The 27806-nt window shown below is 34.8% G+C and overlaps 5 protein-coding genes and 1 pseudogene across 5 annotated transcripts; 3 read left to right on the top strand and 3 right to left on the bottom strand.

Moving 5' to 3' along the window:
- Positions 1 to 117: 117 nt before the first annotated feature.
- Positions 118 to 5620, top strand: LOC145209258 (arsenite methyltransferase-like). Its single transcript, XM_080079525.1, has 8 exons — positions 118 to 205; positions 1347 to 1615; positions 2618 to 2754; positions 3033 to 3193; positions 3517 to 3642; positions 3985 to 4103; positions 4766 to 4900; positions 5124 to 5620. The coding sequence occupies exons 1-8, from the start codon at positions 160 to 162 to the stop codon at positions 5169 to 5171; spliced, it is 1041 nt and encodes a 346-aa protein (XP_079935651.1). The 5' UTR covers positions 118 to 159; the 3' UTR covers positions 5172 to 5620.
- A 345-nt stretch (positions 5621 to 5965) lies between these two features.
- Positions 5966 to 8452, top strand: LOC145221311 (arsenite methyltransferase-like). The gene is made up of 8 exons (XM_080088016.1): positions 5966 to 6091; positions 6188 to 6456; positions 6816 to 6952; positions 7040 to 7191; positions 7401 to 7532; positions 7683 to 7804; positions 7916 to 8050; positions 8190 to 8452. The coding sequence occupies exons 1-8, from the start codon at positions 6034 to 6036 to the stop codon at positions 8274 to 8276; spliced, it is 1092 nt and encodes a 363-aa protein (XP_079944142.1). The 5' UTR covers positions 5966 to 6033; the 3' UTR covers positions 8277 to 8452.
- A 4-nt stretch (positions 8453 to 8456) lies between these two features.
- LOC145221279 (N(6)-adenosine-methyltransferase catalytic subunit METTL3-like) lies at positions 8457 to 15549 on the bottom strand. Its single transcript, XM_080088014.1, has 15 exons — positions 15217 to 15549; positions 14824 to 14901; positions 14304 to 14425; positions 14089 to 14188; positions 13676 to 13802; positions 13321 to 13606; positions 13052 to 13160; positions 12577 to 12800; positions 12097 to 12210; positions 11716 to 11789; positions 11237 to 11275; positions 10497 to 10605; positions 10101 to 10166; positions 9262 to 9374; positions 8457 to 8633 (listed from the first exon to the last, which is right to left on the bottom strand). Exons 1-15 carry the CDS (start codon positions 15308 to 15310, stop codon positions 8513 to 8515), a joined length of 1776 nt encoding a protein of 591 aa, XP_079944140.1. The 5' UTR covers positions 15311 to 15549; the 3' UTR covers positions 8457 to 8512.
- Positions 15550 to 15952: 403 nt separating this feature from the next.
- On the bottom strand, positions 15953 to 18066 carry LOC145221295 (ribosomal protein S6 kinase beta-1-like). The gene has a single exon (XM_080088015.1). The coding sequence runs from the start codon at positions 18015 to 18017 to the stop codon at positions 16521 to 16523; it is 1497 nt and encodes a 498-aa protein (XP_079944141.1). The 5' UTR covers positions 18018 to 18066; the 3' UTR covers positions 15953 to 16520.
- A 2201-nt stretch (positions 18067 to 20267) lies between these two features.
- Positions 20268 to 23041, bottom strand: LOC145221327 (cytochrome b-c1 complex subunit Rieske, mitochondrial-like). Its single transcript, XM_080088017.1, has 5 exons — positions 22880 to 23041; positions 22381 to 22516; positions 21769 to 21924; positions 21225 to 21399; positions 20268 to 20688 (listed from the first exon to the last, which is right to left on the bottom strand). The coding sequence occupies exons 1-5, from the start codon at positions 22931 to 22933 to the stop codon at positions 20394 to 20396; spliced, it is 816 nt and encodes a 271-aa protein (XP_079944143.1). The 5' UTR covers positions 22934 to 23041; the 3' UTR covers positions 20268 to 20393.
- Positions 23042 to 27158: 4117 nt separating this feature from the next.
- LOC145207395 (uncharacterized) lies at positions 27159 to 27806 on the top strand (annotated as a pseudogene).

Here is a 27806-nt window from a genome sequence, read left to right as displayed (position 1 = left end):
AATATGGGCATCCTGATTTTCATTAAAAATAAAAAACAAACATAAAAAATTGGTTATTTAATTTTTTTATTGAACATGCAACTTTTGTGCACATGTTTATTCACTTCTAGATTAAACAAAGTCTAGCAAGTTTTTAAGATTAAACATTAAAAGTTTAAAATGTCATCCTGCTCTGAAATCACTGACAGCGTGAAGAAATATTATGGTATGTTGGTTAGAAATGAGTTAGTATGGCTTTTCTATTATGCCTTAACAATTGGGAAATTCTAAAGTATAACATGTTTTTATTCCCAGTGTTATACTAATTACTGATTTGGTTGTGGTTTTTGCTTGTGTTACGCCATAGCCAAGTTTGTGCAGCTTCGTATTCCCTCTTGTTAATGTTTTAGTTTCATTTGCATTTAAAAAAAATGGGCTGCCACTGTTTAAAGTACTGTTAACACTTTTTTAACTGAACTTAGGGCAGTCAGTTTATTATCTACATGAAATACCATCTACACCAGGGGTCGGCAACCTTTTAGGCGACGCATGCCAATTTGCTTGTTATTTCCTTGTGGTAATGGCTTCGAGTGCCAACGTTTTTCTAAATAATAGTGGTTCGTGCAAGCAGATAACAATAATAAAAGAAAAGTAGAGTGTTTTGTTCACGTAAGGCTGAATTTTACAACAATGGCATGATAAAAACTATGAACAAGCAGTGTAACAGGTTAAAATGTTACTCCAATATAAACAGGTAAATCGGTCGGCGTGCCATGAAAAACCACCTCGCATGCCAAGGTTGGCATGCATGCCAAGGGTTGCCGACCCCTGATCTATACAAATCTTAAACAAATTTGTTTTTGTACAAGTTACGCTTGTTACAAGTTACGCTTGTGCACAGTGTGGTAAATAAGTCAACTTGGAATAACAACAAAACAATAATCATTATCAGTAATACAGTTTAGGCCAGTGGTTCTCAACCTTTCGTGGGCCGTGGCCCCCTTAAAGTAACTTTTTGGCATCATGGCCCCCTTCAAGTAACCATGTAGGACCTGTGCCCCCTTAAAATGTAGATAGCAGTCTCGTGTTGGAATGCAGGATTAATTTTGGCCTTAAACAGATCTAATAGAGGAAACGAGCATGATAAATCTCACTACAAACAAATAGTATATATATGAAATAGTGGATTAAATTCAGGAATAAAGTTAAAGTGAAAATGACTTTTAGTGGGTGTTTCTTGTGAATCTATGCCCGTGGCCCCTCGGAACACAGCTCGTGGCCCCCCTGGGGGCCATGGGCCCTGGTTGAGAACCACTGGTTTAGTCCATTTCTGCCTTTGCTGTTCTACTAAATTCTGAGGTTTTTAGGTAAAACTCTACAAAAATCAAATGATCTGCAGACAACTGCTTGCAATAGGCAAGCCCTGTGCATGCCCAAACATGTGCAAGAATCGTTAAAACTTATCCATGATGAAGTGGTTTCAAAGTATTACGGCTGTGGTTTGGTGGTACCTGAGCATCTGGAAGGAATGAAAGTACTGGATCTTGGTAGTGGCAGTGGTCGGGATTGTTATGCACTTGCAAAATTGGTTGGAGAAAGTGGATTTGTAACTGGTATTGACATGACTGATGAACAGGTATAAAAATATTTTCATTAAGTTTTTTTTTAATCTTCAAGCTAAACATTTAGTTGGGAACATTCAAAATTACCATAAAACACTTGCAAGACTGCCAATGAGGTTTTACCAAAATCCAAGAATATAATATTTACATGCTCACTTTAAACCTTTTTTTTGTCGTTGCCTCACAGAAAACCTTATAGGTGAAATGATTTCAAAAAATTAAACCTTAAAAACTAAGAGAATCCCTTGGGGATTGGGGTAAAGTTATCCCAGGTTAAAAACCACTGGAATAAAAAATCAGTTTAAATCTACAATCCCTATTTTAAAACACTGTTTTGCAGTTAGCTCTTTTAAAACTCAATTTCATTAAAAAAACGGGTATTGAAAAAGTCTTTGAAAACCCAAGATCTCGGTACAAAACCCCAAGTACAGACAATATCATAAAACTCAATTGTTTTTCATCCAAATTGATGGATAAATGGTAACCAGCACATTCCATGATTTTTTTTCAAAAGCCCAAACTTAAAATCTATGTTCAATTTAATCTAGGTGCAGTCGAGCCAATTTAAATTTTAAACAAACATTTTACATCAAGCTTTTAAATGTAATACAGTTTTCATTGGTAATCTTTAGCTGCCAAATCTTGAAGAAGGGTTATATTAAACTTTAATAGTGTCATAGAAAAAAGGTTGTAATGTTAATTAGAAAAGGTTGTTCCTTTGTTAAGTAGATGTTTTTTGAAAACAGGAAAGTGTAGGGAAAACATTCAGCCAAGAGCCACCTCTTGATTGATATCTACATTGGATGAAACAATGCCTTGTACTCATTATATGTCTGTTACTAAGCTGATGGTCGAATTGCAATTTTGATAAATTAATTTTTTAATTGTTTATAATTTAGGGTATATGGGTCCCAGTTGTGTCCTAGTTTTTTTGCTGTGAGAGATTGTCATACACCGTAATAAATTTTGTAACACAGTTGCACTAACCTGCACACATTAGGGACATTTTTTTCTAGATTGAAGTGTCAAAAAAGTACATTGAATACCACAGGAATGTCTTTAAATATCAGCAACCAAACACAAAATTTGTAACAGGATTCATCGAAAACTTAAAAGAAGTGGGAATTCAAGATGATTCAATTGATATTGTTGTGTGAGTCAACTTAATCTTATGATTGTGTTTAAGCACTATTTTGAATTCTATTGCTTATAAATTTAAAGCTTAATTTTCTAAAAAGCCTCAGTGTAGTTGGTATTGTTATAGTTAGTCATCAAACAGATGTAAACAAAAAAAATGTTTAAAAAAAGTGTGGGTACTTTTGTTTAAAAAACTTGATAAAACAGAATGCAAGTGTAACGATTTCTATCATTCTGCGATAATGGGTTAAAAAGTTATAAAAATTATTTGTTTACTTAAATTTATTTTTTAAGGTCAAATTGTGTGATCAATCTATGCAAAGACAAAAAACGGATCTTTGAAGAAGCTTATAGAGTGCTAAAGTATGGTGGTGAACTATACTTTAGTGATATGTATACAGACAGACAGCAACCCAAAGAAGTTAGGACTGATGAAGTGTTATGGGGCAAGTTTTGTAAAAAAAAACTGAGACAAAAAGTATCACTATAACACCAATCAACTTTTTATGTGAAAAGTTATTGAACATTTTTGATTTAGACTTTATATTGATTACTTCTTATTATTCCAAAAATTGATGAAAACAAAAAAGTAGTTGGTCTTTTTGCATTTAAAGACCTTGAAAAAATAAAAATAATGCTTTTAAAAAAAAATAAAAAAAAATAATGCTTTTTAAAAAAAATAAACATAATTTTGACAAATACTGCATTTGTAAATAAGGTGTTTAACATAGTTGTGATCACTTTTGTATTGCAAAATTTCATTGACCTGTAGGAGAAGGTCTTGGTGGAGCTCTACACTGGAAGACACTTTATGAATTAGCAAATGACATTGGTTTTGAGGTTCCTCAGTTGGTGACTTGCAGAATGATAGAAATTCTAAAACCAGAACTCAAAAAAGCAGTTGGTGAGTGATAAAAAATATTTTTTTTGTGAGACTGACAATAGATGGGGTCTAGAACTTCTATAGTAAAAATGTTTTAAAAAACTGATATACACTTTTACATCATTAGTAATTCCAGATTTTCTAATGTGTCTTGTTATATTTTAAATTCAACTTGGATTTGTTCTCACATTATTATGCAATGATTTAAATTAACTTGTCTTTAAGGCATATACATATTTGTCTTCCTAAAGCGCAATACTTATGTGGGTATAGCACATTTAGGAAAATCAACATCATCATGTTTATTGAAGCAAAGTAATTAATTTAACATTGTGTAATATTTAATTTCACATTTTAATACAGGGAATGCCAAATATGCATCTGTTGTATTTCGACTTTTCAAAATTCCCAAGGATGCAAAGCGTGAAATAAGTCAGGTTGTTTACAAAGGATCAGTAACCGGATGTGAAAAGGAGTTAAAGGTAGACTACAATTTTGAAAATAGAGTTTGGGGTGCCCTTTTGTAATATATTCAAAATCTTTTATTGTTGTGTTTAAGTGCAATAGCATTTTTGAAGGGTGTTTGTGGGAAAATAACTTTTTAAGAAAATCAGTTAACATAAATTTTAAACTAAATCGAATGCATACTTGTGAAAAAAGCAGTATATTGGATTGAGATAGAAATTAAATAAATCTATGTGATGATTTGTAGCTAGTCAACTTGGTTGAGTTAGACAGGAAAAGAAAATTTCTTACATAGTTATAAAAACTGAAGGGAAAAGTGTTGAAATCCTAATTTACTTGGGCTCGCTAATTGTCTTACTTGATTTAGTGCTAAGATTAAACATTTTGCACTTTCATGCGAAATGACATGAATATTCATAAAAACCTTGGTATAGTTCAGGATCCTGAATGGTTTACAAATAGACCAAGCAAAGGCATTGATACGAATTTTGCCCTTTGTTTGTTTTGTATGTTTTACTTTTTGAGTGGTAATACCCTGATGAAGGCCAACTGGTTAGGATTTTAAAATGTCGGTTAAAGAAATACATTTGCCAAAAGAGCAGTATTTAGTTAATATACTATGTCTGACAGCAACAGTTAATGTACAATTATTTTGGTCCATTAATGATGTTTGTTTCAGTTGGATCAACATACAACCTTTCGAAAGGGTATACCTGTAGCTGTCAGTGGAAGTACTTTTGCTATCCTGCAAAATTCTCGTTTCAGAGATGATTTCCTTTTTGAAAAACCACTAACTTCAGCAACACCCCACGAGGTTAAAAATATGTTTGGTGAAATTTTAATATTACTGTGCTACAACACTGAAGTAAAACATTAAAAAAAACATGAAACTAGCTATACTACTCAGACCCAAAAGTTGTGTTTATTGTACATGAAAGCAGCTAAATATTTTTTAAATAATTTTTATCAAAAATAAATAGATTACACAATGTCAAAAAAGACTTTTTAATATACAATGTAATATTGTTTGTGTGTAGGTAATGAAAGTAAACCCCTTTGAAATTTTGGAAAAAGCTGAATCATGAAATGGGGCAGAATATGATCCCTTCAGCAAGATCAACAAGTTACCACAACTGTCATTTCCTGTTCCATGTTTTAAAAGATTTGAAACCTAAACAATGCTAAGATAGCATCTGAATTGTAAATGTATTGTTTTAAGTTATTTAAACATCAAAAAGTAACTTGTGTGAAATTTTTATTTATACTTTTGCTGTAAAGTTCAAATTCAAAACTTTTGCTGTAAAGTTCAAATTTATTGTAATTTCATATTAATGCTTTCTTAAATTTTAAACATGTTGGAATTTTATTGTGACAATAATATTGTAAAACAAGTGTTTTTTTTTCTCCTTTGTATTCTTAGTTCAAACCCAAACTCTCCCGATCAAATGTAAAAAAACTAACATATTGCTGTGTCCAATTTGTTTTTCTCCAAAAATGCATTTTAAATTTTGTGATAATTGCTAATAAATATATACTTGAGTTTACAAATTACTTCTTACACTTCATTAATGCAGGATGTTCATTTTGTACAGTTGGTTGGCAACTTTTGTGCTTTGCCTTAAACTTCTATCAAACATTAACAGCATTGGCTAAGTTTAGGGTTCACGAAATTTGCTGACTCTTTGGCAAACAAGTTTGTTTGCAAATGGTGTATAAAAGTACGCACAACTTTTTAATGTATCTGGCTCTGTTTGTTCAACTAGTTGCCTTCCGACAGTGGTAATGATTTGATTTAGTTCGGCACTTTGTGTATTTCATCATCAAAATTTTAACAAAACTAGTTTTTGTTTATTAATATCACTATTATTGAAAAGGCAAAAATCAGGCTGTTGGTGTTATTACTTGTGTTATGGTGAAAGATAATTAAGTTAATTTTAAACTAAACTCATGGCTTGTTGTGAGACAAATAAAAGTTCTATTATCGAAGATGTAAAAGAATACTATGGTAGGTATTAAATGGTTTTGGCTGTTATTCCTTTCCAAATTGCTGCTATACTGTGTAAATACACTACTTAGACCCATTGACATTGCAATCTATTAGGCAAAACTCTCAAAAATGTCAATGATCTTGCCACACCGGCTTGCAAAACTCCATCACAACAGTTGCCCAAACATGTAAAGGAAGCCCTCACCTCAGTACATGAAGAAGTTGTTTCAAAATACTATGGTTGTGGCATCGTGGTACCAGAATGTCTTCAAGATATGAATATATTAGATTTGGGCAGTGGAAGTGGCCGTGATTGTTATGCTCTCGCAAAATTAGTGGGGGAAAGGGGATTTGTGACTGGAATTGACATGACAAAAGAGCAGGTGAATAGGTTTTTTCTCTAATTATTTTGTATGCTTGCTTGTCGTATTTTCTTAACCGATCAAGTTATTATTACCCAATTTTGATTTCCTGTCTGCGTTTAAAGGTGTTTAATTTGTGAATCTGCAGTCTGCACCATAAAAATATTTAAAGAAAAAACATTGTGCATCCCTTTTTCATAGCCATGGTCGAATAATTTTTAATGTTTCATTTTATTCTTGTGTTAAGCAATACAATATTGATGCTATAAGAAGGCTTTGGAAGTTGGGAACCTTCCACTTGTTGTCATGACAATACTTATGCAAGGATATGATTCACACCCTAATTTAACTTTTTGTACTGGTTTATTCTTTTTATGAAGGTTGAACTTGCTAACAAATACAAGGATTATCACCAAAAGCAGCTTGGGTTCCCAAAATCCAATGTTAAGTTTGTGAATGGATATATTGAAAAGTTGCTTGAAGCTGGGATTGAACAGCATTCAATTGATTTAATAATGTTAGTTAATGTGTATTAGCTTTTCATAACTTTAAGCATTTGAGGTAGGGTTTCAGGTGCAAAATATTTTGATGCTAATCTATACAGATCAAACTGTGTCATCAATCTGTGCAAGGATAAAAAAGAAGTTTTAAAGGAAGCTTTTATGGTTTTAAAAGATGGGGGAGAACTTTATTTTAGTGATGTTTATGCTGACAGAGTGCTTTCAGATGATGTCAGGAGTCATAAGCTTCTTTGGGGTACGTTAAAACATTTCAATACTGTATGATTTAAGTCTACTTTGTTACTTTTAAACTAAAAAATAATGTTTTATTACCACTCTATTTTCATGGTAATTGTCATTTATATTCAAAAAAGGTTTATTTTGTTTACCTGGAATATCTTTTCAAATGTGTACCTACATTTGCAGTGATTAAACAGTTTAGCTTATATTAAATGTGATTTATAGGAGAGTGTGTGGCTGGTGCACTGTGCTGGACAGAACTTGGTGAAATAGCAAAAGATGTTGGTTTTGAGGCTCCGAGGCTTGTTACATGCACCTCTATTGCTTTGGAAAAATCAGATTTGAAGGAGGTTTTAGGTTTGTATTGAAACAACTGCCACACTACCCTTCTTTGGACCTCCTTAACAATTATCATTTAAAAATGCTACAACTAAAATTAAAGCTGGTGGGATTTGAACCTGTTTTAGTGGAAATTTTTTTATAAATTAAGCACTGTATAATGTTTAGGTGATGCAAAGTTTGTGTCAGTGGTCTACAGACTATTTAAGCTTCAAAAAGGCAGCACCAGGGACCAAGCCTGTCAAGTTTCTTATAAAGGCTCAGTCAGTGGCCATGAAGAAGCAATAAAGGTTTGAAAGTTATAGCCAATGTCATGAAAACAATACAGTTGTTTGCACCAGTATTATTGAATACAAACATTTGTGAACATTAATAAAATGTTAAGCGCATGTTTTGTTCAGTTTGACAGAAATTTGACTTTCAAGAAAGGTGATGATATTACTGTTGATGGAACGACTGCAGCAATTCTACAACAATCACGTTTTAAGGACCACTTCATATTTTCTAAACCAAAATGTGGTGCTGAACCCAAAGAGGTAATCATTTTGTTGTTAAAAATACACTATAGAAAATATATGTTAAAACATTGGATATGAATAGCCAAGCAACAATTTTTAAGGTCTTTAAAACCACCATACCATTAATATTGTGATAAATTATGTTCTACCAAAACAGGTGACTGAAGTGAATCCATTTGATGTACAAATTATTCCTCCAAACGAAGAAAGTCGTTGTTGCGGTGGTAAATCAAAATGCTGTTAAAACTCTTTGTATCACATAATTACAGTGTTATAAATACAGACAAGACAATTGTGACTGTTTATGTTCATTTATAGATGTTTTGTTGACTTCAATTTAACATGACACTGTTCTCTTGTGTATTTATTTTTTAATGTTCATAATAAAACACTGTTTTGTACTGTAGTACAGAAATCAAACTAATTATGGTTCAAAGTTTATTACATGTTTAAAACGGCAGAATTTGTAAAAATAGTTGGTCAATACAAATCATTCTTTTTCGGTTTTGTAACAATTCCATCTGGGTATTTCTCCTTGAATTTTGCTACAGATTCATATTCTGCCAAGTGAACACCATCAAGCTGATTTCCAAGTGTCACCCTATGCAAAACATACATACTCGAAGGGTGTTTTTACCATTTTACATTTCCTTAGAGAAGGAACCAATATATTAAACATAACTTATTGGGAACCAATACACTGAATATGTTTTGTATGAAACCAACATTGCGAAACAAAACCACATTAGTTTATAGAACATGTATGAACATCGGTTTGTGGGGTGACTCATAAGAAGTATCAAACAACTAGAATAAAATGGAAAAAAGCATGTCAAGGACGATAATTCTGATCTTAGTCCCAAAAAGCTAATGAATAAAAATTAGGATGCTAAAGAGCACACATAAAAAAAAACTTTTAGGGCTAAAAAGCAACCACATGAGCTACAAAGTCAAACAACTATATCAGCTGTGAAAGTTAACATTTCAATGATGTTATGTATTTCTATGTGACTCTTCTAATCAATAAACAATATTTGTATTTCTATCAAATAAAGGACTCAAATCTATCACAGTTCTATGTCACAGTAAAAGCAAAAGTACCCAACCAATAAAGAAAGAGTGTATTTCGTATTTTTATGTTTTTTACTGCTGTGTTTCTGCTGATGTTTTTTTTTACTGGTATGCCAGATTTAAAAATGCATTTTTTACACTTTTCTTGTTATTTTTACCAATTCGGTTGAATGTTGTGCATTCGGCCAAACAGTTCCAGTTTTCTTGTTCCAGGAGACAATCGTTCTATAATTCCATAAATCTCATCTGGTTTGTGACTAGTGTCTCTTACCTGGCAGTGTAAACAAATGTTGCATAAAACAGGAAATGATAACTACAAACAATTGGCCAGTAGTTATTGCTTTTGACAGTTTGTTGTTGTATCTATTTCTTTTTTGTTTTGTGGTGTTAAACCAAGCCACTGAGCCATAATTCCTTCAGGGCTGAAATTTCACACACCAAAAAAATTGTTGTGTCATTTAATTGATTTTAACCATATATATATGGTGAATATTACCCAAATTACTTAATGATTTATAAAAATTACTGAATGGTAGAGAAGTTATACATTACATCACATGTTTGTAGGCAAAAAAACAATTTTAAAATGTGGAAACAATTAATTCACGAATAAAGCATGTCCCTTTTTCCTTTCATGTGGCCCATTGGTTTCCTCTTAAAATAATATTCAACTACCAATTTAAAAAAATGTGACAGAATAAGCCAAAAAAGGATAATTGAATTTGTATATTAAACCAAACCTTTAACTTGTCTTGAATGGATACAAACAATGCTTTTTCAGATAATGTTGGTTTTAAATAAAAATCGTAAAAAATAGGATTGTTTTATGCTAAGATTAAAACATATATTATATACACTATAATAACAAAAAGGGGACTGGATAATCAAATGTGGTTAACAAGGTATTTAATTTTTTAACCAAAGTAAACAACAATTTAATTTTTTATAATGATAGAAAAAAAAGACCAAAAGCAAAAATTCAGTTGATTACACTTACCTCTGCTACCAAGACATCACAGTCAAGTCTTCTGTTAATTCCTTTTGGGTTGCCTTTGATTCCGATCTAAACATTTCTTTGGGGTTTATGTTGACTTGCAACAATATTTTTGGCAAAAAAACAATTTCTTTAAAAACAACTTGCTTGTTTCACATGTTACTTTTGAGGGATTTTTTTTCTATTAGACAAATATGCTACATATGGTACAAGTTGATGTGCAAAAATTAATAGAAATTATACACCTAAATGGGATCATTGGTTGCAATTTTTGAAACATAAAAAACTTCAGCATAGTATTAAGTTCATTTTTTTGAGAAAAAAAAACTTATACATAACTTAAACTTGGTTTCATTATCACCATCAAAAGCCTATAATCATTACAAGTTAGTTATTTACCAAGCAGTGTTCTTTTCCATGGTTTATCCAATGACCTGTTCTTCCAGTTCGAATCAGTCTTTGAAGTTGGTTTGTTTTAACCCATATTAACTCATCACAACGTTTGTAGCTGTTACAAAATTATACGGGCAATTACAAAAATATTTTGGTGAGTGCAACTACCTTGTTTTCACAGAGTAACCAGATCGGGTAAACTGAACAGAAGTCAACACTTTTTAAGTAAAACATTAATAACAAAATTAATCAATAGACTTCCAATAAAACAGGCAATTTGACATTGAATACATAGTGAGCTAAGTACAGCATTGCCCATCCATTGAGGATAAAAATGATACAAACAAACAATAAAGAATTACTTTAATCTACACCTGAAATGTTAATTGCTACTCTAACATGCCTTGGGCAAAATGCACTGGTCATTCTTACAACTTAAAGTGATTACAAAGGTAATTTGGGTTTATGCGGTATGCTGTATTGGTTGGCAATTTTCTTGTACACTTTCTTTACCTTAATATGTTTGCAACCATAAACAGTGTTATAATTAAAAAACAGTAATCTACTTGCAGTATTCAGATTGTGCTTAATCAACGTTTTATTTTCATTTGGTGTTCTTTTTACAAATGTGTGTGGCTATGTCAACACTACACTAAAGTTATACTTTGTAAGATTTTATACAGACAGGGTATCAACAAAGTGCAACAATAATAAAATTCTAACATACAAAAATCCAGTTGACTTACCCCCAAATGTCAAATAGTTGTCTCCCCAATTCCATTGCTCTAAAACCAAGTAATATAAAGGTGGCTCTTTTTTATTTTTATGTATGTATATATTTGTGCATATAGGCACCATGGTTTATCGCTTACACAGATTTTTGGGGGATGTAAGAGAAATTACAAGGTCAATTGGAAGTTTGAATAAATAAAATGAGCATTAAAGGGTGTATTTTTGACCTACAGCGTCTGGGAAAAAAGAGTAAAATTAAGGTGAATTTATTAAGAAGGTTAAACAGCCTTTATATAGTTTGCAATGTACCAATCACCAACGTCTGAAACTCAAAAAAGTTGTGTCTACTAGAAATCATGTTTTAATGTAGGTTGCAGAAACACATTGCATTCAAGCACTGGGAATTTTCTGCGTTCTTACAAAACAATAGTTTTTTTTACTACAGCAATTTTATTAATATTAAGGTAATGCAACAAGTCAATTTTCCACAAACCTGCCAGTAACCCAAAGAAACATAAGACCATCATCAGATAAATCCTGAATTCTCATTGCCCTCATTTCATCATCCTAAATGCAGAATAGCAATGAAAACAAATGATTTGTTTGTACATACTAAGGAAGAATGACAAACAATAAAAAATGTTAAACTGATATCCAGTACACTGAACCATGCCTGAAAACCAGTCTTAGGATATCAAGTTACAGCCAACAGCAATGGACTAGGAATATAATTTCGCTTCTTACAACTAATTACAGTTGATGCTGTGTGGCATTTATAACAAACACGGGCAATATTGAAAGGCAAATTAGCTGGAATGACAGGCTAGTACACACATATATATATATATGTGTGGTGCTTACATCACAATGGTACCTGCATAGTTCCATATGGCAGCTCCATGTGAATATCCCATGGTGGGTCAGCCATGATAACAGAAAACTTGCCCAACACAGAAAAGTCCAGATAACGAATATCACAGTTGATCCACTAGAAAAAAATATACATAGAAACTACAAACTACCTAACAGCTTATTTGGTAAAGTATTAAAACACACAGAAAAAATAAACACTGGCCCTTGGCTTTAGCATACAGGTAATTATTTCATGTAATTTTAGTTGCACAATATTACTTTAATTTCGGGTCTAATAATGTTACATTCTGACACATTAAGTAAAAACACTAGAAAATAAAAAGTATCAGCAAGTGTACTCATAAAAATGCTTTGTTTAATTTCTTAAATCATTTCTTAAACTCGAATTGTATTAAAATTTTAAAATTTGGGTGCTTTTAAACTGTTTGCTATTCTGCAAAATTTTGTATTATGGCACACAACCTCAAACATGCTTCACAACCTGAGGTGGTAGCATTTTCCTGTTTATATAATCTTCATCAGAATCGAACTTTGGCAGTAGATCATGTTGAGATTTGAGTCCAGTCTCTTCACGGCGTTTTCCAGCCTTTCTGTGCTTTCGAGGGTCCAAATCTGTCCCTCGGTAGTCAATTTCATAATGCACATATTTACATGTGTCCATGTGAAAGCAAGTGTTAAGAAATGAACAATCCCCCAAAGATTCATCTGAAAAACAAGGTACACACTAGATACACTATAGTCAAGGTATTTGTCATTTTCGATGTGGTGCATGGTTATAAAAGTAAATGTGCAAAATTATAGCACAACAATACATACATGAACACACTTATTCAGCAGCACATGTAAGTAATAACACGTTGTCATAATTATTTTGTTTCAAAAATGTCACGCAAATATGTCTGTTTTTTTACTAAAGGCCTTATATTTCTAAGTCCATTTTGAAAAAAATATCAAACCTGTGTGGGCTTTTAGAATTTTCCTAAAGTGTAGTTTTTGGCATGATGAATATGAACGATTGTGTCGTAAGCATTCCTCTCTTGTTGCATGAGGACAAAATTCTCGCACCTTTTAGTAAACAACTTTAGCCCTAATGTGCTAAAAAACATATTGTTAAACAACTATTTTGACCAATTATTTTTGATTAATTACCATTTAAAACCGAAGTTTTTGTTTCTCTACAAACACTAAGAAACTTCTTGATTTACACAAACTCAAAAAGCATTACCTGGGGTCCTCCTAGTGATCTAAATTTTTCTGCCAAAGATAACTCTTTGGTTGATGCAGTTCTTAGCAGCTGTTGTATTTCATCAGACACTCTATTTGTATCTTGCTCTTTGGCAGTTTTAGTGGAAAGCAAAGCTTCAATGTCATCCAGACCTAAAGATGAAGACTTAGATCTCTCTGGTTTGGCAATTTTAGAACGATTACGACTCGATGATTGGTTTTCATTAGAACGATCACTGGACACTCGCTTGGGAGGCTTGTGATTCCTCACTTCTGCAAAATCTTTTCTACAATGTTTAACATCGTTAAGAAAATAACCGTGGCCAGCATTAGACATAATTAACACATAATATTACTTTTCCAACTTTTTTTCATCAGTTTTTTTTGGTTCCCCTTTCACTGTATCACTTTGTTCCATTTCACCCACAACTGCAGTAAGTTTGTCATGTTCAATTGACATTACATCGGTCTTTGACCCATCACCTGGATAAAGCGTTTGTGATAGGTCACATTGTTTTAGGTTAACTGATGAAAACTATCAAGGTGTCTTTCATATGGTTTGCCAAATTTTATACATAAATTTTATACACACACACATATATAAGTATATATAACTTTTGATATCTCATGTGTACAATAAAAAAGGTTGAACCACATTTTTTGAGCCAAAGGCGTGAACAAGCTTGTGTTAGACAAAAAAAAATACCAACAAAACAATATGTTCCCCATTCAGGGAATGGGACTCATAATACTATGTTGGTGCACCCACTGAAAAGAGAAATGAACTGTTGAGCTGCTTGTTTTTGCAAAAGGAATTCAACTTCCAGCAATGTCACTTTAATATTTTCAGTGCAGTGTGTCAATAACTCCTGAAAACAATTGCTTTGTTACAGTTTTTTCATCAAATTTAAAACAGATTTAAAATTTCAAATATGTTCTTCAAATCTATATTTAGCATTTCAAAACATGTTTTGGGTGATTTACCTGGTTTAAACCTTGCATTACTTCTCTCACACCAAGCGGAAAGGACAAAATTGGAAGACACAAGTATTGTTGAAGCATCTTTTCAATCTTTGGATCAACATATGTAATCAAGTCACTGGTTTCTGAAACAAAACTTTAACTGTGCAATTTTCCAAGCAGACAAATATTTTCAGAGCAACATACAAAAACTATTTTTAATTTATCTTGAAATTGAACATATCCGTAATTAAAGGGTTGTTTTATAACTTTGCAGGCATTAAAATTAGGTGGAAACAATCACATTTTTAGTTGATTGATATGAACTTATGACTGCAAGCTTTTGGTAGTCATGCAAAAGTGGCTTTGCTGTCACTATGGGACCATACCCCAATTTTGGCATTGACTGTTGTAAGGCAATGATATACTATAATAAAGTGTTCCTGGATAAACAATGAATAAAGCTGACGATTATAATGAAATCCATTAATTGCCTCGACAAAATAAATGTAGTGTCAGTAAAAACAAACTTTAGAATACTCACCATCTATTTGTTGGTCAGATTTTTGAACTGTTTGAGTTTCGATGATATCAATATCTTTTGCACCAACTGTCAACACATCTAAAAGACAATTGTTCTATGGTAAACAATGGTCTCATCAGTGGTAGAAAAGTTGCAGGAAAAGTCAATTATTCTCATGGTTTTTATTCCTCATATGTTAAGGCTATGATAAACAATCTTTCGGCCCTACTCCTGGTAAAAGATTTTGCTTGCTTGTACACCCAAAACACAAAATCCTAATTTAGCTTTCTGCCAACTACATTGGCTTAAACTCTGAAAAGCCGAATAAACATAATGTAAGCCCCAAATTAGAAAGAAATAAACTCTAAAATTAGCATGTAGTCACAATGGAGGTCCAAATAAGAAGCAACAAACCTTGCCTTTCTCTGCGCCGCTTTTGTAACCTCTCACGAAAGGAATCCAACTTTCTCTTGTTTTCTTGAATATTTTTCCAGGTTTCTGAAGACATCACAGTTTTTTCAACCAGCACCAACACTAATATTATTTTCTACTGGGTTTTTATTTGCAAAGAAAAGAATAAACAAACAGTTGAAGCGGATAAATCAAAGCAAAAAAGTCGTTTGTGACTGTAATCGACTGTTTTTTTATTTTCTACCATAGAAATTTACAACATGCGAGCTCAAAAAAGAAAACAAACAGTAAAAATAAGGGGCATACTTAGACAAAGCTAAACATAGACAATGAAACAATAAAATATGAATAAGTTTCAACTGAGCAGCTAACAAATTTCAAAGCTGAACAATTTCTTTGTATTGGACATTGGATTTTACACAAAAATTTTGTAAGAATGCCATTACAATAAAAATTTACAGCAATGCAAATATTTGGCTGCATTTTGAAACTATCATAATTTATTAGTAATTTTGCCCTTATATAATTTTAAAATGATAAGAAATAAAATGGGAAAAAACTTTTTGCAATTGCCAACCGGCACACAATCAACAAAATATGTTGTTTTGCTTTGTACTCTTTCCAATACATGATGCTACAGTTGTGCAATTGTATGCATAATACGATATTACCAGTGTTTTTATGGTACCATTATTAAACAAAATCATCACTTTTTAGGACTAGAAAAACAATTCATCAATTAAAAACAGTGGCTTGTTTATTACTGTGCTGTTTCACGAAAAACATAAACAACCGTTTTCATAATTTCACAAAAACATTTATTCTTATTTTAGTCATTACATTGTTTCAAAATGTTTATTCTTTGCAAGATGGCAAAACAATAATGAAAAAACAGAAAACCACTGAAACATATTTAAATGTTAAGGGTTTCAGCAGACAAAATATAAATAGCAACAGACAGCAATAAATACATGAATATTATGAGTTAGAGCAACTTGAAGGCCTATTATGGAAATGTATACATGAACAAGAAGTTCAAACAATTGCCTAAAACATGTATTGATAAAAATTAAAACTGGCTTAAAAGGAACAGAACACAATCGCTCAATAAATACTAGTTACAAAAATATGTGAGGATTCGTGATTGCCAATGAGAAGAAGTGAGTTTAATAGGAAAACATTTTTATATCACATAACAAACATTATGGTGTCCATTCAATTGTATCATTATCTAAAAATATTACAAAATTATATGTGATTTTTTTACATTTATGGATACCTTCACCTTGCAATTAAAAATAAACATATTAAAACAAATTAAGGCGCTTTTTATTTTTGTTTCCCTGCTTTCCATTCAGTTCTGTTCCCCGTACCATAATCGGTGGACTTTTTTCAGTTCTTACGCTAAAATTTGACACATTTGTGCCACTTGCAAAAGATGCAAATCCAGTTTTGTTTGATGACACAGGACCTTGTGTAGTAGTAACCACAACTGGTGTGCAATCCATGTCATTTGAACTCATGTCATGGATTATGGTTTGTGATTGCCAAGGACTATCAGTTTTCATTGGACTCAAGGGGGTGATCTTTCTTGGTGACCGGATTTTTGGCCCCACAAAATGCTCACTGATGCTCTCAAGGACTGAAGGTGCAACATAGGTAAATCCTTGGAAGACCTGGTTGGCACTCTCTGACAAAGGACAGTTATCTGGACTGTCCACAGGGGATTGCTTGGTAAATTTTGTGTCAAACAAACTGACATCTTCCTCATTTTTCAAGGGAGGTTTGAAGGGTGGTTCAACTTTTCTTGCTAGCAGTTGCTCCCAATTAATTTGCTTGAAAAATGGGTGTCTTCTAACAGCTTTGTCATCATCTAATGATGCACCAAGCCTTGAAGGGGCATGACGTTTTAGCAACTTTTTCAAAATGTCCTTTGCATCCGCAGTAAGGTATGGTGGCAAAGTCAGTTTCCCTCGCAAAACCTTCTCTATTGTCTTTTTTCTGTTTTCTGCAGTAAAAGGTGGGGCTCCATTGAGCATGTCAAACATCAGAGCTCCAAGACTCCACCAGTCCACAGCTTTATTATGTCCAGACCGGGTTAAGACTTCTGGAGCCATATACTCAATAGTACCACAAAATGTGTGGGTCATAGCACCTTCATGGATTGATTCTTTACACAACCCAAAATCAGTAAGCTTAATGTGCCCAGTCATGTCAAGGAGAATATTCTCAGGTTTAAGATCTCTGTAGATAATACCTTTGCTGTGTAAATGTCCCAATGCCATGGTGATTTCCGCAAGGTAAAAGCAGGCCATGTCTTCCATGAAAATTCCCTCTCTTTCCAAATGCATAAACAATTCACCACCACTGAGATACTCTAAAATTAAATACAATTTGCCTCCAGTTTGAAAAGCAAACTTAAGGTCAACAATAAACGGATGCTTGACATCTTCCAGGATATTTCTTTCAGCTTTAGTATGTGCTGTGTCTTTCTGGTTTCGCACAATTGACGCCTTTTTGAGCACTTTCATAGCAAAGATTTTCCCTCCATCAGGCTCAGTCATTTTACGAACCTGGAAAACTTTGCCATATCCACCTTTTCCAAGTACCTTCAGAAGCTGAAAGCAATGAGGACCAACTTTTTCTGTACCTTTGTTTACAACTGTCTCAGTTAGGTCGATAGTTTCTAGTTCATCTTCATTCATAAAATCCTCAGCCATGTTTTCATTAAGCTCAATGTTGTCCTCAATTTCATTGTCAGAGGAAATCTCAGTGTCCAAATCAATGTCAAAAACACCTGCCATGTTTGCTGTAGATGCTACAACAAACTATTACAAAAAAGAAAGTGTTAAACTGTATAAATTACTCAACTTAAGACAAATGAGGAACCATACTTTAGCTTTGTTAAGGGACACATAAGGTATGTATCCACAATCTTCATAAAATTCTACTTTATCAGCACATAACGAACTATTCACATCAGAAAAAAACCGATAAAAAAACCGACGCAAACAAAGACATTTAACTATTCACGATGCTTGTACAAGTAACTTTGCATTTCGAACAATCCACAACTATATTCGGTAAATTTTACAGAAGCAAAACATCTTCCACGGCAAACAATGGATAAAAAGCTGTTTAAACCCAAGTTCACTAGTTTTATTGTTTTTGACACTTAACAGCGTTAAAAGGACATTCGCGCCACGCCGCTCAACGCCTGAAGGACCGGCTTTGGCCTCATACGATTTGTCACAGTCGCGGGTTCTTGCGCAATATCCGGATATACGTCACGCTGCCGCGCGTGTGCGTAAAAATCACGAGTAAACACGACCGCAACAACAAAATCCGAATTGAGACGACATAGACATCATATTTTTAATTTTATGTATTGAGAAAACAAGACGATTAAAAATAATTTTAAATTGTAACAAATTTGATGCAACATGAAACGCAGTCATCTTGCAAGTATTCTTGTCAGGCATTTATTTACCGATAATGACAACCAGGGGCGTTCGAGGATTGTAAGCGAACAATCGCCTCTGTTTGTAACTTTTTTTTTTGCTCAGACTCGTACGTCACTCAGAAAAGAAAACTTTGTTGGTATTTTTTCTCTCTCTTTTTAAAATAAACATTAAAAATTATTGGGGGGGGGGGGGGATACAAATGCACAGGAGTCACCCCCCACCCAACAAATTTTTCCTCCGGGATTTGCGTCCATGATGGTGACAAAAGTGTTTTTGAAAAAAGGAAGTTTGGGGTCGTTTTAAACGCCCCGTGCCCATGTAATTGTTACCTCAAAACGGCAATGTCTTGACCTGCCAACATTTTTGTGTGTAGTAGTGGTTTGTCTAAGATGATTTGAATATCAATCAGAAAGCAGTCAACTTTAAGCGCGTAGGCTTGGATTTTGTTTCCGAAGAAATCGTTGGCGTGGATTACCTTGGTGTGTGGTTTGAACCTACGCCGAACCAGTAAAAGGCAGTCTTTCCTACTTGTAACTGCCACCACCTCATAAAAAAGGTAAAACAATAAATAGTGAACCCAACCCAAATTACAAGCGGTTTCACTTGCTGGTATTTAGTCCAGTGGCGTAGCCATTGTGGTTTAGTCTTTCAACTATCAAAAAATTTATAAATTAACAAAAATGACTGTTGTCACCAAGTTGTGAGGTGAAATCCATGCTTTTTTATATTTATGTAGACATCGAATAAATCAATAAAGCGTTTGGCTGTCCCGTCGAACCAAGGTTTGGCAAGTCACGTGTTTGGTAAAAGCACGCCCTACGCCAAACATTAGCAAAAATTTATTAGACAGCAAACTATTTGGCCCCTCCCTAAATGTTCATCTGCAGATCAACGCAGTAAAAGAGTAGCCTAAGTGAGGCCGAGTGGTAAACGGGCCTGAAATTGGAGCCCGAAAGCACAAGACCGAAACCCGGATCGTTTTTGTGAAGACCATTTAGGCTCGAAAGTTTGATTGACAGGCCTACACATAGTAGCACCAGGAAAGACCAAGACAACAAACACAATAGACTAGTTAAATATATTCAAAAAAATACCGACAGAGTGTAAAGTCAGTCCCGTTTTTTGAAGAAACCGAAGAGGAACCCGGCCCGACTTACAACTCTGAAGTGAGGTATGAGGATACATCTTGCGTAGAAGTGCCAGTCAAAAGTACGTCTAGATTAGGGGTATTACCATGCCTGAGAATACAAAATGACTAAAAGTTTCGATAAACACCTTTGTCGAAACAAAGCCTGCGCGGCATTGTGTTTTTAAATTTCTGATGCCAGGGTTCCGGGAGTCTCCAACCCGCAAATAAGTTTCCCGCATTTTCCCGCAAAGTTTAGGCACGCCTGACATGAACACACTTAATAGCAAAAATTTAGTTTGCCAGTTTAATCACAAATATCTTTTAATTTGTTATTTTCAGGGTGGCTGTGTCTTTGCTGACACATGTAGGTTGTTGGAATGAATCCTACAAATTTGCCATCAGATTTTTAAACGCCTAGTCAAGATGATATTCATCATAGACCTTGAAACAAAACACCACAACAGGCTGTCGCAATTTATTAAATCTTATGAAACCAACATAGAAGAGATAGTTTGGCCAAAGAACTTCTGAGAACATAACCTAATAATTGAACATAAATACAAAATCTCCAGAACAGCCCCAACCAACTAGCCGACCTTTACAATGCCTTCACTTGGGAAATTATACTCAGGAACTTCTAAATTCAACGGCGCTGGGCCTTTGCGAATACGACCAGAGGCGTCGTAATGGGAACCATGGCAAGGGCAATAGTAGCCTCCAAAGTCGCCCGAGTTTGCAATAGGCACGCAACCAAGATGGGTGCAGACTCCTATGACTATCAGGAATTTAGAATCCTGAACTCTATCGCTGTCATGTTGGGGATCACGAAGTTCGGCGACGTTAACCCCTTCTTCAATCGCAATCTCTTCCGGTGTTCGGTGCCTGCAACAAAACTTAACATGAAAACCTAAAATCTTCAAATGAAAGATAACATGACCAGGTAAGACAGAAACTGTTGCCTATTAAGTTTAGAATCTTAAAATCCTAAATTTGTGTGGCTAATGTTACATTTATAACGATCATAAACATATTTTATTGTTTGCGTTTGCACACACTCATTGGCCCCCACACATGCAAACATGCCTTCAACTAAAACAGCAGATGGAAATTTGGTGCTTTAAGGTCAAACATAAGGATAACTTTATGAAAAATTGACCCTTTTTTGGCCCAGTGGAGTAACTGGTGGTGTTATGGGGTAAATATAACAACGGAAATTGAGCAAAATCAAAATGCTTTACCTTGAGAAAACGGACCCTTAATACCTTAAAACTTATGTATATCCATTTTATAGAACGACACATTTTAGTGTTGAGTAACTGCACCCTGACATTTTCTAATTTAATATTATAAGAGTGAAACAAGTTCGAGATCTGCCAATAACTTCTGCAAACTGCAACCTTGAAATATTAAAGCCCCACCTTATAAATAGTGGTTTTCCCCTCCATTTGAATGTTACACTTTTACCCTCAGGCACATCAGACAGGGCCACCTCGATGGATGCAAGCGCCAAAACATCAGCAGACGCACTCATGTACTTTATAAAGGCGGTGACAGTTGATTTGGCTGCATAAACACCTCCCATCCAAACAGCAGCTGCAAGAAAATGCATAAATATTACACCAGCGTAGTTAAATACTCATATTTCCAGAAAGTTGCCCTTGTTCCCAGTTATCATCTTAAAGTTATAAAAAAATCCATAATCTCAAATTTAAGATCTGTTTTAAAGTTTTTGTGCAAATTGAACGGGGTTTAGCAATTCTAAACATGAAACAAACATGTTTGTTCAAGTTTTTCAAATAAAATGGGTGAAGGTTTTTTGGTTAATCTGTATCTATGTTATAATCGTCGTGTTGTAATAAGTTTTTTAAACATCCTAAATAAAAACCAGCATAGTATAAGTACAGTGTTACATTTACAAAATAAAACTGATTATACATTTTAAAACCAGATCCATGTAATTACCTGATACAGCATAGTTAAAGGATTTGTTTTCTGTTCTTCGTTCATCTTCGCTCTTTCTAAAGTCGGTTATGCTCTGTTTCGTAACATTATCAACCTTGTAGTCACTGTAGTCTGGAACTGTGACATCGCTGTGAGCATACCTAATGCTCATGAGCCCTATATAGTGAATATCATGTATAAATTTTATAAATATCTTTATCACATTAATTCAATGGATCTTTGCATTTCAAAAAATAGTTTTAACAGGTAAAAAAATAACGAATTACATAACCAATTGCAAATAATAGGGAAAGTTGGTTTCAAACCACCTCGGCCAACTGATAAATATACATTTCACCATGCATTCTTAGTTAAGCAATAACTTGAAACACCTATAGACGGCCCAAATCAGTTACAGTTTGATCCCAACTTGATGGAGCAAAAACCACTGAAAATTTTTCTTCAAAACAATTGCACGGATTTTTGTGCAGAATTACAATTTTCTGCGCAGATTGATTTTTGATTGACAGGTGGATTTACGAGGACAACATTTTATTGCGCGAATTACAAGGGAAAATCCAAAATTTTGCGTGGAGGATTTATCCCATTCTTTCCAATCTGGGCAGTACCCACCACTAAATGAAGTCGTGGTCGAGACTCGTCCTGTTGGAGCCATTTTATTGGCCAAAGTCATGTTGTTTCTAGGAATAAGAACATCTGCAGCTTTTAACACAACAGGAGTTGATCGAGGCACTGAGTTTCCAATTACCTATGTTTAACACAAAAATATTTAGGCATATATAAATATTTACAATATTTTTTTAACTGAAGTGTTGTTTATTTTGAGCAAACTAGCTCTTAGAAATGCAAATTTTTATCTTTTACCCAGTACAGAAGAACAGCAAATAACCATTGGTTACCTCACCACGTTAACCTGAATTGATGATAAACTAAATTTGATACATGGATTAAACATTTTTTACATTTGGTGAGGAGTTCAGTAGATTAAGTATTTACAGAATGGCTTGCAATTAATCGAAATATCATTATTTTTTACCTTGCATTGAAAATTTTGAGTTGATTCGTAAATATCTTTATTTTAGTCAGTCTAGAACAGAAATAAGATACGAACCTGCACCGTATTTGAAACCATGGAACTCAACGCACCCCTGGCAATAGAAGACATCGCTTCAAGTTGATGTAACTTGCATCAATAAAACACTTTACTAAAATAAACGCTGCCAACAGAAAATCGTGCTGAACCTGAACTGAGAAAACCTAACTGCGTCAAATCACTTCGAGGTCGTTTAATCTTGTATTATCCGGAGCGGCACGGTACTCCATCTGGGATATTTTTAAATTAATTTTGTTAGATTTTGCCCAGTTATCTAATATTGTTAAAGGCATAATGACATCTAAAAAATACACTTTGTTCTTAACTGGTGTCACCAATAATATTTTCAAAAAGTTAAAATTCGGGTTTTATGTGAATCAGTTGATCCCCAAATTAAGTAACTTGTTTCTGATATTGAAACTAGTACGGACAAAGCGAAAACGTTGCAGAGGTGTACACGAGCCGAAGCACTGGAGTGTACAGAGCCGGAGTCTAACCAATGATACTATAACAAAATTAATTCTATAGTATCATTGGTCCAACCGGAGCCGCAGTTTACATTTTGTCAGATCAGCCGGAACAGGAGCAGATGAAGCTGGAGTTCATCTTGCTTTGTTTAAACGACTATTGTTTGTTACACGGTTACACCGGATTATTATCAGAAGTCGGAGTATGTTTTGCGCTACCCAACAGCAGCCAGTGTGGAGTCGGAGTCAATTTTTTTCTAAAAACATTTGACTCTGTAGGCCTTGGTTATTACAAACAGTCGGTGTATTGTCAATACTGTAGTGAATTTGTGACGTATTTATACGCTTGGGTGGTTTTCTACTACGTAGTCTTTCTTGTACCTCTCCACCTTCTTGGAGGTCATTCTAGTTACGCGCGCATGCTGTGCGGTTGTGCTTTTGGCTCCTGGCAATAAAACACTAGGCTACATGGTGTCAGAAGTGTTGGATTTGCAATGGAATTTCCAAGCAACAAACAAGAAATGGATTTTCACAATGGAAACGTTGCCGAGAATTTTCGGAAATGGCGACAAATGATTGAACTGACTTTTTCTGGTCCTTTATCGGCAAAATCCAATGTGGAGAAATGTAGTTATCTTTTGCTTTACATCGGTCAGGATGGACGGGACATTTACAATACATGGGAACTCAGTAATGATGAAAGAAAAAATCCGAAGGTAATTCTTGATAAGTTCGATGCATATTGCAAACCTAAACGAAATCTAGCTATGGACCGGTATAAATTCTTTGTAAGAAATAAAGAGGATCATGAAACAATTGATGCTTATGCAACCGAGCTAAAGCTGTTGGCAGCTAACTGCGAATTTGGGGACATTAAAGACAGTCTCATTAGAGATCGCATTATTTGTGGCATTAGAAATGATAGAGTGGTTCAAAGAATGTTACAGGAACCGGACATGCCGCTAAACCAGTGCATCGACGTGGTTCGGGGAGACGAATTCGCGCAGAGGCAATTAACTTCTTTAAACAAGGACGAAAGGTCTTCAATTGATGCTGTGGGGATGGTACCTCGATATTCTACACGTGCTCCCCTCAAGCACTGTTACAAATGTGGAACAAGGCATAGTCGTGAACGGAGGTGTCCCGCACAAGGAAAACGCTGTTTCAGCTGCGGTGAATGGAATCATTTTGCAAAGGTGTGCTACAAGTATAGTCAAGGTGAGATTTCATCTGTTGAAACATTTTCTACCACGATGGACCAAGTTTCTGTGGATATATTCTATAATAGACTACGTTTATCCATTAGATTCAAAATAGACTCTGGGGCACAAGCCAGCATCATCCCTCACAGTTATTTCAAAACAGCAATGAAGGACATTCAACTGGAAAGAACAAATGTGACTTTAGTCGCTTATGGCGGATCAGTAATCCGCCCTGTTGGAAAAGTTAATTTAACATGCACGTACAAGAATAAAGAAATCACGGAAGTGTTTTACGTTGTCCATTCAAATTCACCACCAATTTTGGGGTTAAGACCAAGCATAGAGTTGGGCCTAATAAAAATACTGATGCAAATAAATAAAAATATTCCCTGTCAAACTCCCGACTATCTGTGTAAAGAATATTCAGATGTGTTTGAAGGTATTGGATGTTTTTCAGAGCCTTACCACATTATTTTAGACAACAGTGTTCAACCGTCCGTAAGTCCACCAAGACGTATACCGTTTGCTATTCAGGAAAAAGTGAAAGACGAACTCGACTACTTAGTGAAAAAGAAAATTATTGAACCTGTATGTGAGTACACTGACTGGGTAAACGCAATTGCAGTTGTTAAAAAGAAAAATGGTAGTGTTCGCCTTTGTTTGGATCCACGTCCTCTTAACAGAGCAATCCAAAGAGAACATTATCAACTGCCGGTTATTGACGACATTTTTAGTAAATTATCTGGTGCCAAATACTTTTCGATATTAGACGCAAGATCGGGCTATTGGCAAATTCCGCTCGACTCAGTTTCCTCAAACCTTACTACTTTTAACACTATTTTCGGAAAATACAAATTCTTAAGAATGCCATTTGGTCTAAAAATGGCCCAAGACGTTTTTCAACAGAGAATTGAACAAGCCTTGCATGGTTTACCCAAACAAGCTGCCATAATCGACGATATATTGCTATGGGCGGACACGTTAGATGAAGCAATAGATAACTTGAGACAAGTGCTGCAACATTGCCGGGAACAAGGTATTAAACTTAATCTTGACAAATGCAAATTTTGCTGTCCGAAAGTAGAGTATTTTGGACATGTGATCGGTCAGAATGGCATTCAGCCCAATCCGAAACGTATTGAGGCAATATCAAAAATGAAATCGCCAACATCCGTAAAGGAACTTCAGTGTTTTTTAGGAATGGTTAACTACTTGCGCAAATTCTCGCCGCAGGTTTCCGAAGAGACTTCTGTGTTAAGGCAATTACTCCAACACAAGCAGTGGTGCTGGGAAACAGAACACGAAACAGCTTTCAACGCTGTAAAGAAACAAGTTACTCAAACCGGTAAAGTACTTAAATTTTACGACTCTAATTCGCCATTAAAAATTCAAGTGGATGCATCGCAACATGGTTTGGGCGCTGTCTTGTTACAAGACAATGGTCCTGTCGAGTATGCATCCCGAGCATTAAGCGAAACTGAACAAAAGTACGCACAAATTGAAAAGGAAATGCTAGCAATAGTTTTTGGGTGCGCAAAGTTTCATCAATATATATATGGCCGACATTTTTCAGTTGAATCCGATCACAAGCCTTTGGAAATCATCTTCAAGAAACCGATTTCGACAGCCTCTGCTAGACTGCAGCGAATGATGATAAAGATTCAAGATTACGATTTTGCTGTTTCGTTTAAACCTGGAAAAGATATCCCGATTGCAGATGCCCTATCTCGAAACCACCCTCAAAACAGTGACGAATCGGACCAATGTGACAACAATTTGCATGTTAATTTTATAGATTTGCCATCAGATGGGATTCATGATCTCAAAGAAATTCAACGCGCTGTTGAGATGGACCCATGTATCCAAATGCTTAAAAGGTATATTCTTCACGGTTGGCCCACCGCGCGAAATTCATGCACCCAGCAGACACGTGATTTTTGGGGATTTCGAGACGAACTGTCTGTAACAGAAGATGTCCTGTTAAAAGGTGAGAGAATCGTTGTTCCTTCGTCTCTGAGACAACTTGTAACAAAACGCATTCATGGTGGACACATGGGAATTGTAAAGTGTACAGAAAAAGCACGAGATTTGTATTTCTGCCCCGGAATGACAAATTGCATCCGCGATTACATTGCCAAATGTAAAGTTTGCCAATTGTTTCAAAATAAGCACCCAAAAGAACCCTTAGTCAATCATGAAATACCTAGGACGCCATGGGAGCAAGTCGCTATGGACCTATTTCAATGGAATGGAAATGAATATATAGTTGTAGTGGACTATTACAGCAAGTATTTTGAAGTGGTTTTGTTGACAACTACAACTAGTCCAGCCGTAGTTTCTCATTTAAAATCTTTATTTTCAAGGCATGGGATTCCGAAGGTTATCATATCAGACAATGGTCCGCAGTTCAACAGTCAAAACTTTAAAGATTTTTGTACAAATTGGAACATATTACATAAAACGTCGAGTCCATTATATCCACAATCAAACGGTTTGGCCGAGAGAACTGTACAAACTGTAAAACGTTTGTTAGATAAAGCCTTCAAGTCTAATGAAGACCCGTATTTAAGTTTTTTGCAGTACAGGAATACGCCGATCGGAAACGAAGGCTCGCCAGCGCAATTGCTGATGGGGAGAAGATTAAGAGAATTGTCACCTATGACATCCAGACATCTTGAGCCAAGGACTGTGCCTGTATCAGTCGCACAACAATATATGCGTGAGAGGCGGAACCAACAGAAGAAGTATTTTGATAAAGGTGCTCGACCACTTCCACCACTTCAAACTGGAGACAAAATCTTATCACCGACGTGACAAAAATCTTGAACCGGCCACTGTTATCAAAGCCTCTCACAAGCATCGTTCTTACATCATTAAGGATAAAAAAGACGATTTGCTCAGGCGAAATCGACGGTTTCTGTACAAGGCTCGGTTTGAGCCCATTATCCCTCACACAGAAGATGTCGAAAGAAATGATGACGCTCGGAGTGCTTCACTGGAAGGTTCAACATACCACACTCGGTCTGGTCGGACTATACACGCACCGCAGCGATTTAGCGAATAGTGTTACGTATTTTTCGTTTTGTCTATTATTGTTATGTTTGTATTTACAATCTTTCTGAAGAGGGAAGATGTAGTGAATTTGTGACGTATTTATACGCTTGGGTGGTTTTCTACTACGTAGTCTTTCTTGTACCTCTCCACCTTCTTGGAGGTCATTCTAGTTACGCGCGCATGCTGTGCGGTTGTGCTTTTGGCTCCTGGCAATAAAACACT

Source organism: Phallusia mammillata, chromosome 1 (assembly GCF_965637545.1).
Source record: "Phallusia mammillata chromosome 1, kaPhaMamm4.hap1.1, whole genome shotgun sequence".
Lineage (NCBI taxonomy): Eukaryota > Metazoa > Chordata > Ascidiacea > Phlebobranchia > Ascidiidae > Phallusia > Phallusia mammillata.
This window is presented reverse-complemented; position numbering and strand designations above follow the sequence as displayed.

Excerpts from the sequence above, each read along its gene's own strand:
- LOC145209258 (XM_080079525.1), top strand. The coding sequence starts at position 160 with ATGTCATCCTGCTCTGAAATCACTGACAGCGTGAAGAAATATTATG. Across the intron at positions 206-1,346 it reads CAGCGTGAAGAAATATTATG|GTAAAACTCTACAAAAATCA; the intron begins GTATGTTGGTTA and ends TGAGGTTTTTAG. Across the intron at positions 2,755-3,032 it reads GATTCAATTGATATTGTTGT|GTCAAATTGTGTGATCAATC; the intron begins GTGAGTCAACTT and ends TTATTTTTTAAG.
- LOC145221295 (XM_080088015.1), bottom strand. The coding sequence starts at position 18,017 with ATGGCAGGTGTTTTTGACATTGATTTGGACACTGAGATTTCCTCTGAC.
- LOC145221279 (XM_080088014.1), bottom strand. The coding sequence starts at position 15,310 with ATGTCTTCAGAAACCTGGAAAAATATTCAAGAAAACAAGAGAAAGTTG. Across the intron at positions 14,426-14,823 it reads ATCTGACCAACAAATAGATG|AAACCAGTGACTTGATTACA; the intron begins GTGAGTATTCTA and ends GTTTTGTTTCAG. Across the intron at positions 13,161-13,320 it reads GATCACTAGGAGGACCCCAG|GTGCGAGAATTTTGTCCTCA; the intron begins GTAATGCTTTTT and ends GTTTACTAAAAG.
- LOC145221311 (XM_080088016.1), top strand. The coding sequence starts at position 6,034 with ATGGCTTGTTGTGAGACAAATAAAAGTTCTATTATCGAAGATGTAAAA. Across the intron at positions 6,953-7,039 it reads CATTCAATTGATTTAATAAT|ATCAAACTGTGTCATCAATC; the intron begins GTTAGTTAATGT and ends TAATCTATACAG. Across the intron at positions 7,805-7,915 it reads GCCATGAAGAAGCAATAAAG|TTTGACAGAAATTTGACTTT; the intron begins GTTTGAAAGTTA and ends TGTTTTGTTCAG.
- LOC145221327 (XM_080088017.1), bottom strand. The coding sequence starts at position 22,933 with ATGTCTTCTATTGCCAGGGGTGCGTTGAGTTCCATGGTTTCAAATACG. Across the intron at positions 22,517-22,879 it reads TGGTTTCAAATACGGTGCAG|GTAATTGGAAACTCAGTGCC; the intron begins GTTCGTATCTTA and ends TGTTAAACATAG. Across the intron at positions 21,925-22,380 it reads GACCACGACTTCATTTAGTG|GGCTCATGAGCATTAGGTAT; the intron begins GTGGGTACTGCC and ends TTCACTATATAG.